The following is a 14,939-nucleotide window of genomic DNA, read 5'->3' as shown; positions in this document are numbered from 1 at the left end:
CCCGTCTTTCAGGGTCAGCGCTGCTTGATCCAGTTTATCCTTTTTATGTAAGTCAAGATTCTAACAACACGTAATGTGAGTTGCACAGAATATGAAAGGTCTGACATCTAGTTGCTGAATTTTTGGAGAATAAATAGGTGAAGTGGACTCATCAGTTACTAACTATGTTCTGTAACCTGTACTCAGGTCCCAAATTATACAAAAAAAAGATTTGAAATGTTTATGAAGTGGGAGTTTTGGTATAAAATTTCTAGTGGGGCCATAGCAGAACTTTTGTTTTCCGTAGCCTGAACATTAATTTAACCTCCTTAGCATTATGAGCCGAAAATATTGATTTTTTTATTCAACAAGAAAAAATGTTATTACTTGCAACTGAAACATGTAAATGCCAAAACATCAACATAAATACAGTGGGAAAGGTCTGTCGAGCGTCCAGTGCTGTACTGATGAAAAGTTAGTGCACGTCCTTCACATGATATGTTTTGAGGCCATCACTCGATGCTGGTATTTGGCGTGTTTTTAATGAAGAAGCCAACTGAGGATGTGTAAGGTGTTTGTTTCTCCCACCATACATTCCGACGTCCTTATCCTCTTATGCAGTTGTATATCTGGGCCTTCCTATTATTTTTCTATTGTCACACATGCACATCGGAGGATCTCCTTATGGGTTCTGTCGAGGTATGTAATAACCCACCAGGACAAGAGGGAGCACTATCACCAACACTGTCTTCTCCTTTTCTCTCCACAGCACAGGGAAACTGCCCAGTGAGGGTACCCAACTCTGCCCCTTCTGGTACCCCATCCCGAAAGGATACATTATTTTGTCAAGAACTTCCAGATGGAGCTCCCAAGCAAACTGACCCCACTGCTAAGAAGCCAAGTTTACTTTTGGAAATTTCAGGCCAAAGATAAGAGCAACAATGGCAAACAAGCGTTTCTTTTGTCAATTTTGCCTGCTCGTTAAACGGAACGACCCGGTTGGTGCCTCAAATTTTCTTCCAGCAGTCTGTCGTTCCTGCACCCAGTCACACATTCCTGATGAAATTCACTTGACCCTCTTCTCTCAAGACAGTAGTAGACACCTTTGTATGACATCTTCAGTTTCTTGGCAATATGTGGCTAGGAATAACTTTCATTCTGCAAATAAAATATCAAACTGACATGTTTCTTAAAAAGCTGTTTCATTTGGACTATTTTTGAACCCAGAACTGATATTTAGGAATGTCAGTACCTCGCAACCCAAGTGAACAGAACAAAAGGCTTCAGTGGTGCTACTGCAGATACAAATGTTTTTCTTATAACCAATCAGCATTTAAACTGACTAATTAAGGATAAGTTAAGGGAGTTGACCATTAGGACACTGAAGGAGAGGCTGCTGAAAATAAAGCATTGTAGTCAGCACTAAAAATATAAACATTACCGGGTGTGTACAAATGTTTCACTAGTAGTGTTATATCTGTCAGGCCGTTTGTATAATAAGGTGCCTTTCATACTGTAAGCTATGTGTTGAGTCCTCCACAGGCATGAATTGATCAATGGGATGCATTACAAAGCGCTGATCTGGAAAGTGAAGCCGACCGTGTACATCCAAAGAAGAATGCTGATAGGAGCAAGCACATGATAAAACAGATGTGATGAAGTAAGATAAAGATATTTAAACACATCTGATATCCAGAAACAAATGCCAAAATTCAGACAGGAAGTCTTACATGAAGAAGGTTAAAAAAGACAAGCAAACATTTCCAAAAACACAAGACCAAAGCAGAATCTAAAAGAAAAAAGGGTCAAAAGCAGAAACTGAAGTGCAGGCAAAAACGACTAAACAATACCTGAAAAAATGGAAAAGAACACAGCAAAGAATAAGAGCAACAAGAACACTATGTCAAGGGGGACACTAGGAAGTGGCTATTGTAAAGGCAAGAATGTAAAAAGCAGAGTGACACCTCTATCCAGGCTCATCTTTGAATGTCGTCAAGAAGGAAATACTCCTGTTGTGTTACAAACAAGGTTTTTTTTTTCCATTTTATTGTTGTTTTGATTTATGGTTTTTCATGTCTGTACATAATTTGTTAGGTAGTTGTGTACACTTGTCCTTAAATGTTCAGCCTATTCTTGTGTTTTGTGGATGGAACCCAAGGAGGCGAGGCCACCCTGACACCACAGTTGCTGGGTTCTCCTTCTGTCTTTATATCGATTACTCTTTTCACATAAAACATCGCTGTCCTTGTTTCTAAGACAGTACTCTATTAATACCATTGCCTCTGTAATTCTTACCCCTTAACCTGAGAAAGAGAGATGGATATGTTGATTATCCATCCAGGCTTGGCACTAGACAGTTCACTTAGGTCATATAGAGAAATAATAGTGATCTGTCACATCTGTCCGTTAAAAATGGGATGACCCCCAGTTGCACAGAAAAGGTAAAAATCCCCCTGTTCTGTAAGTGAACTGACACTTAAACTTTTGAGCAAAAACCATGAGATGCACAAAAAAAAAAAATAAACAAACAAAACAAAAAAATAAATGGGTCAAGAGAACAAGTGGGTCAAAACCAAAAGTACAAAAATAATCTTTATATATTTCAGCAAGTTGCTTTCTGCAGATTTGATAAGGATTTGCACTCATAGCCGTTCTTTTATCCTGTTGTGTCAGTTACACACAGGGCTCGACCTCAGAGGTCTAGAAATGCTGTAAGCAGACCTAACGTCAGAAAAAAACACTGGTGGCCTTTGAGGGGCCAAAATCATAGCAAATCATGACACACACATCTGTACTTCTCTGACCCTCTGCTTTTCCTGCTGAGAGTGGTGGATGCAACAGAATTTGCCAGAAAGACTTGAACACCAAAATATTAGCAATAGTCTCCAGATACTAATTGGATATTCCCAGATTCTAGTTCTTTTTATCCAAATCATGATCATAGGTGTGATGCTCTGTGACTATGGGACCCCCAAAACAACCTTGAACCCTGGACATCTTGTAGTTCATGATGAGGTACACAGGAGACTCCAATAGTAGTGGCAAAACAAGCACAGTCTTTCATTATAATCATCAGTGGAATTTCTTTATATTTTCAAACAGAGTGTGCGTTGGCTCACAGACAAAATAATAATAATAATAATGACTCTTCTTCCTTGAAAACATAAGAAATCCACATCAGCCCGTTCCCTTGATCAGGTGCACACCTTCACTCCCTCATATTGTACTCAGCGGCCTGATCAAAGCATCTCCTTTTCTTGTCTGTTTAAGTATTTACTGCATTCTCCTGATCAGAGCATTTCCTTGTGTGATGGACCCAGCTGGGACGTTATTTTGAAGAGAAGACTGGGGGAATGGACATATTACGAGCAGTACCTCCCCTGGGACACAAGAGGGCAGCCCCCTTGGTTTACATTGGGGCCATAGAACTGGATCTTAGAAGCTCAACCCGGCGGGGGTCCGTGGCTACCACCAGGGAGTGCCTGGACAGCTCCGGAGCCTGGGCATGCAGCACTTCCACCACACCCGAAAGTGCTGCCGGATGTCAATCGGGAGACACCTGGAACACTTCCGGGTGCAGTATAAAGGAGGCCACCTCATTCCATTCAGGGAGCCGGAGTCGGGTGGAATAGGAGAGAGAGTGAGGAGTGGAGGTGACTGAGCTTACTTGGTTATGTTCATTGTGTTGTGCAGTTCGGAAATAAAATGTGTGTGTTTGTGGGACATTCTGAGTCCGTGTCTGTCTGTGTCTGGGGTTCAAGTTCACACTTGTCTTGTCTGTTTAATCATTTACTGCATTCTCACTGTTCACAGATCATACAAGTACCGCCATTCCACTCTGGAATCATTTCGCCACCCTGCTCGCTCTCAGTCTGCTTAACAGGTCTGCTACAGATCTGGAAAGAACAAGAACAGATACCCCCACCCTCCACTCTCCCATACTTTTGTTCCTACGTACTCTACCTACACACCTCCTGTATCTTACTCAGGCATGAAATCCTCACCCAATGACATCTCCAATCAATTCAGCTGTCTCATAATTAGGAACAAATTACTCTGCAGGCAGTTCTCACTGTCACAGCAGTACTGCAATCCTTCATGCATTTTTCTTCCATGCGTTCATATTTTTGGGGGAATCTATTCTATGTCACTTCCTCTTCTTCTTCTTCTTTCGGTTGCTCCTGTTAGGAGTTGCCACAGCAGATTATCTTCTTCTATATCTTTCAGTCCTCTGCATCTTGCTCTGTTACACCCATCACTTGCATGTCCTCTCTCACCACATCCATAAACCTTCTCTTAGACCTTCCTCTTTTCCACTTCCCTGGCAGCTCTATCCTTAGCATCCTTCTCCCAATATACTCAGCATCTCTCCTCTGCACATGTCCAAACCAATGCAATCTCGCCTCTCTGACTTTGTCTCCCAACCGTCTAACACATCCCACACACCACAGAAGAGCCTCAAGCCCATGCATGCTCCCATGCCAGTCCCACAAGAGCACAACACCTTGCACTGCCACCCTCTAGGTAAGTGCGTGTATTTGTAACTATGTCCTCATCCATATATAGTTAAAAATACAAAAACTCACCGACATCCTGCGACTTGCCACAATGGAATAATGAAATCTATTCCCAGCAGTATCTGGCGCAGGGCAGAAACCCATCCTGAAAAAGATCCTGTTTCATCACTGGGTACAAGAACTCATCCTGGTCCAATTTCGCAATCCTAACATCCATATTTTTGACATGTGCCCAGAGAAAATCCATACAGACACAGGGTGAACATGCAGAGACAGTGACCAAGGTAGGATTTGAAGCCAGCCTCCTGAAGCTGAGAGGCAGCAGTGGTAAACCACCATGTGAAAGTACGGTCAAATAAAAATAAAAATCTGAATGCAGAGTTCTTCAATTTCTCAATGCTTTATTGAAATTGAATAACAACAGACTTTATCTGGAGCTGTCCTCATTATGTTTGAAATTGGCTACATTCAGTTGCAGTAACTGAGCCATTTATCAGATGTGCTTGCTTAAAACCTGGAAAATTATTCTTAAAAATAAGTATTTAGGAATTGACTGTTAATTTTTATCCTCATTTCAGAAGATATTTGGTATTGGAAATGTGCCTACTTTAAGTCACACCTCATCAACAGTTAGTTTACTTGCTTCATTACAAAAGGGAAGGAATGGCTCTCATTTTAACAAAGATTCAATCAGGTAAAAGGAAAGTAACAAGAGAACACAAAAAGATAAAGCGACAGAAATCTGACGATTCATCTGGATGACCATTTACAGAGAGCATTCAGACAGGTAGGTGGACAGATCCATGTTACTGCAGGCCGTAGTGAAACGGTCATACCTGAAAAGGACAATAAAAGCATTAAGCAGCCATGTAACTTGGGACAGTAAAGCCAAATTATTGGCTGCATGAAATACTCCAGTTACTGAACCCATCACTATCTTTCTCAATCATTGATATTGTTGCAAGTCCTGATCTTTGTTTATTTAAATTCTGTAGTCCCAGCCATGGCCTTGGTTAGGTGCTACCTGTACAATCCATCTTCTCACTCAGTCTTACTTCCACCCTACACCAAGGCAGGGAATACTTTTTATAGACGCTGTATATATCTTAGAAGAAAGATGGGAAAAATAAGAAAGGCAACTCTCCAGAATGTTGTTCTAAAGCAGTTTTTCTCAACCACTAGGTTGGGTTGTGGCTTGCTGCCAGTCGGTTGTAGGCTGCCATCTTTGGTTCTTGAGTGGATCATGAGTAGCTGGTGTTGGATCTCCTATGCAAGATATGTTTTCCCATTTCTGAGATTGTTTTTCATGAAGGGGGGATTTAAACCAGGGACCTCCCTACCCAGACTTGCATTTGCTGCTAGTGGGTCATCAATATATTTTCCAATTTTCTACGATATGTCCAATGCAATTTCTCATCTAGAAAATTGTTTCTTTTTTGAGTTTGAGACTTTTTCTTTGTGCCTGGTGGGATTTCAGGGTTGTCTGGACTGGCCTTTGCTTTCTTCGGCAGAACTTTGCTCAGGTGTGCGCCCGAGCCTTGGGGCTTGAAGAGTGGAATCCTTCAAAGTGACCCACAGGTTGATTTTTTGTTATGTAATTCAAAGGGTGCGTCAGCTTGCACATTTTGTTATTTTGGAGTAGTTGTCATCATTGAATAAGGTTGATTATGTACGATATGATTTAGAATAAAAAGTCAATACTGGGTCTGGGTCCATAAAAGGTGAGAAACACTTCTCTAAAGAATAGATAAAAGATGTACTAGGTGTCGAGAAGGTGGTTTAAGAGTGAGTCATGATGCAGTGGTATCCTTACAAGAGACCAGACATCCTCTAAGTCACTAGGAGGGAGTACATGGAGCCTAGCCAGGATGTCAAAGACGTTTATGTTGTTCTGTGGACAGAGCTGAAGAAAGGGTGGTTAGAAGCCGGGAAGGTCCATCCTGTTACTGGGAAGCAAAGAGTCTCTGGATGGAAGGAATGGCATTATGTTGTTCTTTTAAGGCAGGAATCCTGAACGCTTCCCTAGTGTGCTGATTCTTTGGGCTACATGTTATTGACGCATACAAGAACACTAGAATCCATTAGGGAAGTTTGAGCCTGCTGTCTCTACAGCTGGAGTCCACTAACCCGACTCCAAAGGTGACATCATTCATTCTCATTGGTAGGGATGTTAGAAGGAGGGGAGTAATAAGAATGGAGAGTACTTCTGGTGGGCAACAGATTAGCCTGTTAACGATGGCCTACTTAGGTGGCACGTTCATTGTTGTTCCCGACTTTTTTGAAACTTTGTGGACTCACCTGAATCAATCACTCAGTCATTTTCTAACCCGCTTAGTCCTGAACAGTGAAGCGTGTGGTAGGTTGGCTAGAGCCTATCCCAGCCAGCACAGGGCACAAGGCAGGAACAAACACCCTGGGCAGGACTGTAGTCCATCACAGGGCTCACCTAAATTTCCCTGAAATAACTTTGATGTTGGTGAGACATGAAAATTGTATTCTCCTAATAAACTTTAGTCTATATTTATAATTTAAGTAACAACATTTTATAATTACAGTATGGATTGTCAAAATTTATGATAAAATTGCAGTCTTCACACTTACCTTTCAAAACTGGATGGCTAAAGAAGGCATGAAATTTACAATGATTAGTTACAGAAACAGAAGGGGGAGTTATGTCTCAAACAAATCCCATTAAAATGGTCTGGGAGCAGTACAGTGGGAAGGGGACTTTTCCTTAAATACTGTATGTAGTGTCAAACATTCAGTGCTGTCAATGTACTCTATATGAAATTGTGTGACTGAGCTTTCTGCCCTTTTGTCCTCTACCTCAAGTGATACAATGAACCGCTCCTCACAGTTAACACAACCTGCCTGAATTGCTTAACCAGCACTATCCTTGTACTCCTCCAAAAACATAGAGTTTAAATTATCACTGTATTGTAAATATTACTGTGTACTCACTTTGATTGGTCTACATTCTTTATAATCTTCTTCAGGCAGGCAAGGTCATCAGCAATGTCTTCATCAGTTAACACTATGAAGGTAACAAAAAGAAAGATCTTACAAAAGATGCTACAATTCTTGTGATTCTGCATCCAGGTTATTTCTCTCATGTTCCTCAAGACAAATCTGTTTTCCACCTCTAGTCATCACCTTGTCCAAAACCATGTTTACTTGGACTCAATTAGGCTATTAAAACACAGAATAAGCGCTACAGGAGTAACATATCACATTATGATTACACAGCAGATGCACAGACGCTAGTGGCGTCCCAGCATTAAGGGGAAGTGGAGCACTGCCTCATATTTCCCAGCAGAGGGAGCTGTTGTGTAAAGATTAAACAAGCAGTAAACCTAACCCAGTAAACTAATAGTTAAATCATTAATAGTAAACTCATGTTATTCTCCATACTAATTCATTTTCCAATTTTCTACGATATGCCCAATGCAATTTCTCATCTAGAAAATTGTTTCTTTTTGGAGTTTGATACTTCTTCTTTGTGCCTGGTGGGATTTCAGGGTTGTTTGGACTGGCCTGTGCTCTCTTCAGCAGAACTTTGCTCAGGTGTGCGCCTACGCCTTGGGGCTTGATGGCTGCAATCCTTCGAAGTGACCCACAGGTTAATTTTTTGTTATGTAATTCAAAGGGTGCGTCAATTTGCACATTTTCTTATTTTAAAGTAGTTGTCATCATTTTCATAAATAAGGTTGATTATGCATAATATGATTTAGCACTTTGCTCACTGAAAAAAAAATGGACATTTAAAAATATTCACTTGCATTTCTGTTTTCAGTGTTGACGATTTGATGTTGAGATATCATTTAATACTATCCTTTGGTGATCATATCTGTCTGAAGGCTCATGTTGGGTTTTTTAGGCCATGATTCTGATTCAGACATCTGTTTTGTGATTAGAGTTTTATTTTTGGTGTTGTCAATTTATTTGGGCTATTTTTTGCTGACATTTTAGTTATATACATTGTGGTCCATCATTAGGACAGCTCTGTGCAGTGAGGGAGGGTTTCCTCAGAGGCTACGAGCCTGTGATAACAATGCAATAAGTTAGATGGACACGGTTTTGGGCATTTCTTCATCTAAGTTTAGAGATTCAAAACACCCTTTTGTCAATTGTTTCTGTTTTTCTGAAACCAATTTTCTAACTTGGGTATCTGATTAGGATGTCTCATGGACGCCTGCCTTGGGATGTGTTTCAGACACGTCCAAACAGGAGGAGGGCACAGGGGAAACCCAGGACACGCTGGAGAGATTGTATCCTTGGTACTCCTTGGTGTCCCCCTGGAGGAGTTGGAGACTGCTGCCTCTGAGACCTGGACTTGAATAAGGAGCAGAAAATGGATAGATAGATGGAACATCTAAAGAAAACTATGATTACAAAATCTCCAACAAACTCAATGAATTACTGTTGGGACTTTCTTTCCAACCTTTATATAAAGGCAGAGGGATGATGCAGCAGCAGCAGTGATGTCAGGGTGGGCCTGCCTCTCTGAGTTCTACCCAAAAAATACAAGGAATGGTAGAACATTCAGAGACATTGTATATTAATAAAAAACAAAAATAAGAAACAATTAAAAGAAAAACAAACACAAGCCAGGGAATATACCCTTGTGTAATGGAGAAATATAACTACCTTATATGTTGATAATTTTTTTTTATTATTAATGCCTAACAATGTAAACGTTTAAACATGTAAAATAATGTCTAATTTTAACATATCCTTGCTCTGGGTCATTTAGGACTTACTAAATCAGACAGGACCTCTGTTAAGTGCTGGACTGGGGAGTTAAAGCTTTGGATTGATCTGTTTGTAACTGACTGGCCAGTTAGCCTGAGGGGATACAGGTGGCTGAGATGAAAGGGCAATCTGGCTGGGGATGGAACGGGGCTGAGTGGTGCTGAAGCAGGATGGACACAAAGTAGGGAGTTGCCTTGCACACTATGCACACCATGATTCACACTACTCACTAGTGTCAGAAACATCATCATCATCTGCAGTAACTTTCTCCAACTCCATCAGCTGAACCTAACCAGGATCCTTCCCAAGATCACTGGAAGCCAGTGGATTTAAGAAGAGGAGCGGGTCTCGTAAGTTCTACTCTTTAAGTGCAGAGTCGTGTCTCTCTCTGCCTCTCACTCACAGGTAAGTACATACAGACTCTCACACTCCAACTCCAAACCTCCTCAGGATAGCCCTGTCCCTTCTCATAGCAGCTCTGTACCAGAAATTCTAGGCTCTACCAGAATTTTCACCCTAAATTCTCCAGCAATAGTCGCCCTGCCTTTAAGATTTTAAACCAGAAAAGGGCCATTAAGAAAGATAAAATTACAGCATAGAAGATAAACATGCCAGAATGCTGAAGCCTCAAATGTTTTTAAATGAGTAACATGCTTGTACTCATGAGTTTGGATATCATGTTTCCAGTCTCCAAGTTTGTCTTCTAGCAGAAACTGCAACTTCTACACCATTAATTAAGGAAGCCCTCTCTTTAAATATAAAGACCTCACTAAGCCTGGTTTCATGAGCTTGCCTACAGGGATTACTGGTAGGCACATGTCTTGTTTGAGTGAACCCTTATATTTGCTTTTATTTATTTGGATAAACAGTCTAGCTAATGTAAAACTGTAAAAAATCATACTCACAGCTGCAGTTCATCTGGCACCGATAATCTGATGTTGTGGTGCCATCTTTGCAGGCTACTTGGCTGGGGATCTGCAGGGCTCCCAGGAGTTCCAAGGACTTAATTTTTAGCACGTTAGTGGGGAACATGGGCCAAGAGTGTCCTGGCTTCATCCCTGGCATCTTGGTTGCTTGGGGCTTGCCTGGCATCATTTGGCCCAAATTGCTGTTTGTGGCTCTTTGCCATTGCCAGTGGTGGGTAGGATTGTTCCGATTCGGTTGTCCAGGCTGCATAGTAGATCTCAGAGAATTATCTCCACCATTTTTTTCATTTTGGGATATTTTTTGCTTCTTTTGTTGCATTTCATTAAAACTGATGTTTGGTGGAGAAACAACATTGACAGCACTGGTGTTGAAGCCACCTGTTGCATTGATGTGACAAATCACTGATGACACAGAAATAAATAAAAAAAAAAATCATGTGGCATATAATTAGATATTTGCTTTGAGTGATTTCATTTGTCAGATCAGCATAGCACCATTACTTTGTAACATTTACTATATAACAGTCTATTTTAAGAAGACACATCTGAAAGACTGATTATTGGAACAGTTAACCTGATCTACACATCCTAGAGGTGTCAGAGGAAACTGAATTACCTGGAGAAAAACCCTTGCAAACACAAGGAGAACATACAAAACCTGTGCAGGAATAGAATTTGAATTCTTGGCAAAAGGAGGCAGCAGCACTAACTTCTACCTACAGTAAGTGATAATAGCATACTAATCAGCATGGATTTATAACAGGACTAGCTGTAGCTAAGTGATCAACTAAGCAGCATTAACATTTGCAGTTCACTGAATGGATGGATATAGTAATAAAATGTCATTGCATTGGACAAATGCAATGCACTTTATTGCTACAAATGTTTATGATGCACCATCTGTTGGAACAATGTATTACTACATGCCTTAGAAAATATATTTCAATAGATGGTGCACTTCATACATAAAGGCTGAGGTCTATATTGATTACTTAGATCGCAACTCATCTTAGACAGGTAACACAACTGGATGGACCCCCAGAAACTGGTCCTTTTATTAAGGAGGAAGGTCCCACCAAACCAATCTTTCAGACTTTTTGATTAGGCTACCGCAAAAGTTGACAAAAGCAACGTATACAACATCACTTACTTTATTTTTTTTATATATATTTCTATTTATTTTAATCAGAAACAAATTTAACAAATCAAAGCAAAATTCAAACCCATCCAAGAGAAAGAGAGAGGAGCCAACAACCGAAGCTACTCTATAAAAGGAGCAAGAAAAGAAGGGAATCCTTTTCCCTGAAATGGAAGCTTATTCTAAAATGTTATTGATTAGATCTTGCCATATTTTTGAAAGGTTCTGAACAGAACCTCTAAGTAAGAATTAGATTTTTTCCAATTTCAAGTAGTATAGAACTTCATTTACCCACTGACTTAAGAGTGGTGGGGTGAGATTCTTCCAGTTAAGCAGATAAGTCTCCATGCTAGTAGTGCAGTAAAGGAAATTACAGTTTGTTTCTCCTTCTCCACTTTAATGCCATCTGGGAGTCCACCAAACACAACTGTTGATGGGTTAGGAGTGACTGTGACACCAAGGCTGTCTGATAGACATACAAAGATTTTTGTTCAAAATGTTGTTCATTTGGTGCACGCCCAGAACATGTGGCCCAGTGAGGCTGGAGCTAGTTGCAATATTCACAGGTTGCATCATTTACTTTCAAAAAGCTTTTGATACAATCTCACAACGAAGAATAATTTTGAAACTAGAAGCTGTTGGCATCTAATATAAAAAAAGGATTTTAAGTTTAAGTATAATCCCTTAAGAGACAAAGAGTAGAGAGGAAAACGGAGTGAGGTCATCACTGGAGTCCCTCAGGAGTCTGTCCTTGGACTGTTACTTTTCCAATTTTTATGAATGACATTGATTCCTGTTTAGTTAGTATTGAAGGAATAGCAGATATTGAGGAAGCAGAAAAAATAATTGAAGGAGAACTGGAGAAACTTTAGAACCGGGCAAACACTTGAAAAATTCAAAATAACGTAGAAAATTACAAAGTGTTACATGTGGGCAAAAGGAACGTCAATACTAAGTATAAATACAAGATGAGAGACTCTGTTGTCAAAGTCAAAGCCATGGATCCGATTTCAGGACTCGAGAGAATGCCTTTGTTAGCACACGTGGAGTCATCTGCAGTACAGCGAAGCAATGACTGAATTACAGCTGTTGATTACACTTCTTAAATACAACAGTTCTTTAGGGGAGTACATGATTAGTGGGCATTTCTCATGTCCTTACAAGTTACTGATAAACAGACCTCTGGAGTCAGGATGTCTTGTACTCCTACTTTTATCAATGCTTATCAATGCTTAACCCTAAACACCCAGCTGACAGATGGGTCACAGACCAAAAGGCTTTAATTAAAATGCTTTCTAAGAGTGGTAAGAGTAACTAAAATGTTACAATAATCAAATAGTAAAAGTCATATATGTGTTGTATTTCAGCTAACCCGCTATTTCTATTTTGTTCATTTTTTTTAATGTTACCATTATTGATTATTTAGTTTCTTTAAGACTAAATATCTTTTGTCATGTGGCATGTGTTTTGTCTGTGGTCCTCCAGGAGGTGGGACCATCTGCCCATCACCATCAAGGGACTAACCTCAGCCCTATAAAGGTAGTGACAACCCAGAGTCCCTTGTGCTTCACTGAATGCGCTCGTCGTGGTGGTGACTTCTTCTGTGTATTTTCTATTTGATTATTTTGTGAATTTCTGGATTAACCTCTGTGCTCTGTTTTTCTAACTTAAATGCTGAATTTGTGATTGGGACTCATTTGCCATGGATTGGCTTTGCATTTTCAGGCATTCCCTGCTGTGTCTTTTTGTATGTTTTGGAGCTTCAGTGTAACAGAGCCTTTTTGAAAATAAATCTTTTACTTACAATTATTTAATGTTGGCCTTTGCGGGACTAATTGGGGTTTTTGACAGTGTTTTCCTCTCTAATAGGGATTTTGAGTATTATTGCGGGATTTTTGTGCCTTCGGACTCTTGCATTCACAATAATTTAACAGTAAAGATCAAATCTGACAATTCTCCCTTTATGTCCTTTAGAACAACAATCATCAATAAACATTTACCTTAAACAATTGATTCAGGTAAATCTATATTAGCATATAGCAGTTGAGGTAATAAGGTCACAAAACCAAAATCAGAATGGGCAGCAGAAGAATTTACTATGGTATTAGAGACAGGTGACATAAAAGCTTGCATAATACATTTAAAAATACAGCAGCATAATAGAATGGTGATATCAATAGTCATTAAGGAAACCAAAACTGTTTTTAGCTAAGCTGGTAAAAAGAAAGAAAATCAGTAAACCAGCCTGTATTCAGTCCTGATGTTCAATTATGGAGGGTCTTGTGCTATTAATATGGGAGTGGCACTTGCCCGTTCTGAAAGGCCTTGTGTTATTAGTGTGGATCCTGCCCCACTACAGGGGTCACCACATACAAACGACAGAAACTACGGTCTTACCTTACACTGTGCCATAGGTGGGCATTAAATACGCAATTCTACTCGCTGTTTGTACCCTATGTGACACTGTTATAGAGATAGCAAGCTTTTAAGAGGATTTAGGGGTTTACATTGACACAGCGTTTCATCATCAAAGCAATGCATAGAAATGATTAAAAGACAAATAAAATGTTAGGTTATATTGTTAAAACAGTTGGATAAAAATCAAAGGACACTGTGCTCGGACTACACGTCACGCTTGTGCCACCAGGTCTTCAAAATCCTCAAAGGCATCAATATAAAAGAGCCACTTAAATTCTTTTACCTAAATAGTAAATCATATACTCGAGGACAAAGTGAAAAAATAAGGGGAAGTGCATTTAGGACTGAAGCCAGGAAGCACCTCTTTACTCAAAGAGTAGTTGGAATCTGGAATAATCTACAGAGACATGGAGTCGAAGCAGAAACTCTGACAACCTTTCAGAAGAATCTGGATGAGGTACTTGTAAAGCTTAGCTTTTAGATAAACAAAGGAGCCTGATGGAGTGTGTGGACTCCTATCATTTGTCAAATTTCTTATGTTCTTATTGTGTTGAAGTGCCTAACTGTGGTCCAGTTTATTCCTTCAAGGCCCTGAGGAAACAGAAACTAAACGGCGCACTCACTTACTCTTAGCCAGGATCTGTGGAGTGAACTGCGGGAGATCCTTGAGTGCAGCATTCAGCTGGGATGCCATGTCGCACTTGGACAGGACTCGGGTGTCAGCCGTGTCAAGCAGGAACATGGCCGCCAGGAGCAGTGCAGCAGAAAGGTAAGTCTTCATTGTGGAGTCTGAAGGCTCGTCGGCAAGTCTGAGGATCTCTGGCTCTGCAGTCGTGTATTTATAACCCAAAGAACAATGACTGTTCCTTTCATTTCCATTATATCCCTAGACCTCTAATTCTGTTTGTCTTTCATTTCTATTATATCCTTAGGCCACTAATTATGTTTGTCTTTCATTTCCATTATATCCTTAGGCCTCTTATTCTGCGTCTACCAATAAAAGAGTACGTTCTAATAGCAGAAGGAACATATATGAGGTTAAAACTCAAACAATAACAAGGACATAGGGCTACAACTGAAAACAATAAGACATCCTATATCTCAGCACAACTGTTTTTTTTCCATGGAATCAATTAAAAAACCAAGCATGTCAGTCGTCCTTTATCACAAGCAAGATTATCTTTTTCGCAATAATCTAAGTATCAACCT

General features: G+C 40.0%; 1 protein-coding gene across 2 annotated transcripts in view; it reads right to left on the bottom strand.

The window, feature by feature from the left end:
• Positions 1-5,222: 5,222 nt before the first annotated feature.
• Positions 5,223-14,939, bottom strand: part of LOC114665711 (uncharacterized) — a 42,545-nt gene continuing 32,828 nt past the window's right edge. Inside the window, exons 3-4 of one of the 2 annotated variants that reach the window (XM_051919223.1) lie at positions 7,458-7,530; positions 5,223-5,332 (exon numbers count right to left, since the gene is read on the bottom strand). In XM_051919223.1, the coding sequence (XP_051775183.1) occupies positions 5,263-5,332; positions 7,458-7,530 (143 nt within the window). In that variant the 3' untranslated portion in view covers positions 5,223-5,262. The remainder of the gene's footprint in view (positions 5,333-7,457; positions 7,531-14,939) is intronic. The other variant, XM_051919224.1, reaches the window with a different exon arrangement.

This window comes from Erpetoichthys calabaricus, chromosome 15, assembly GCF_900747795.2.
Source record: "Erpetoichthys calabaricus chromosome 15, fErpCal1.3, whole genome shotgun sequence".
Taxonomy (NCBI): domain Eukaryota; kingdom Metazoa; phylum Chordata; class Cladistia; order Polypteriformes; family Polypteridae; genus Erpetoichthys; species Erpetoichthys calabaricus.
Note: the sequence above shows the minus strand (reverse complement) of the source record. Positions and strands in the feature narration are given on the sequence as shown.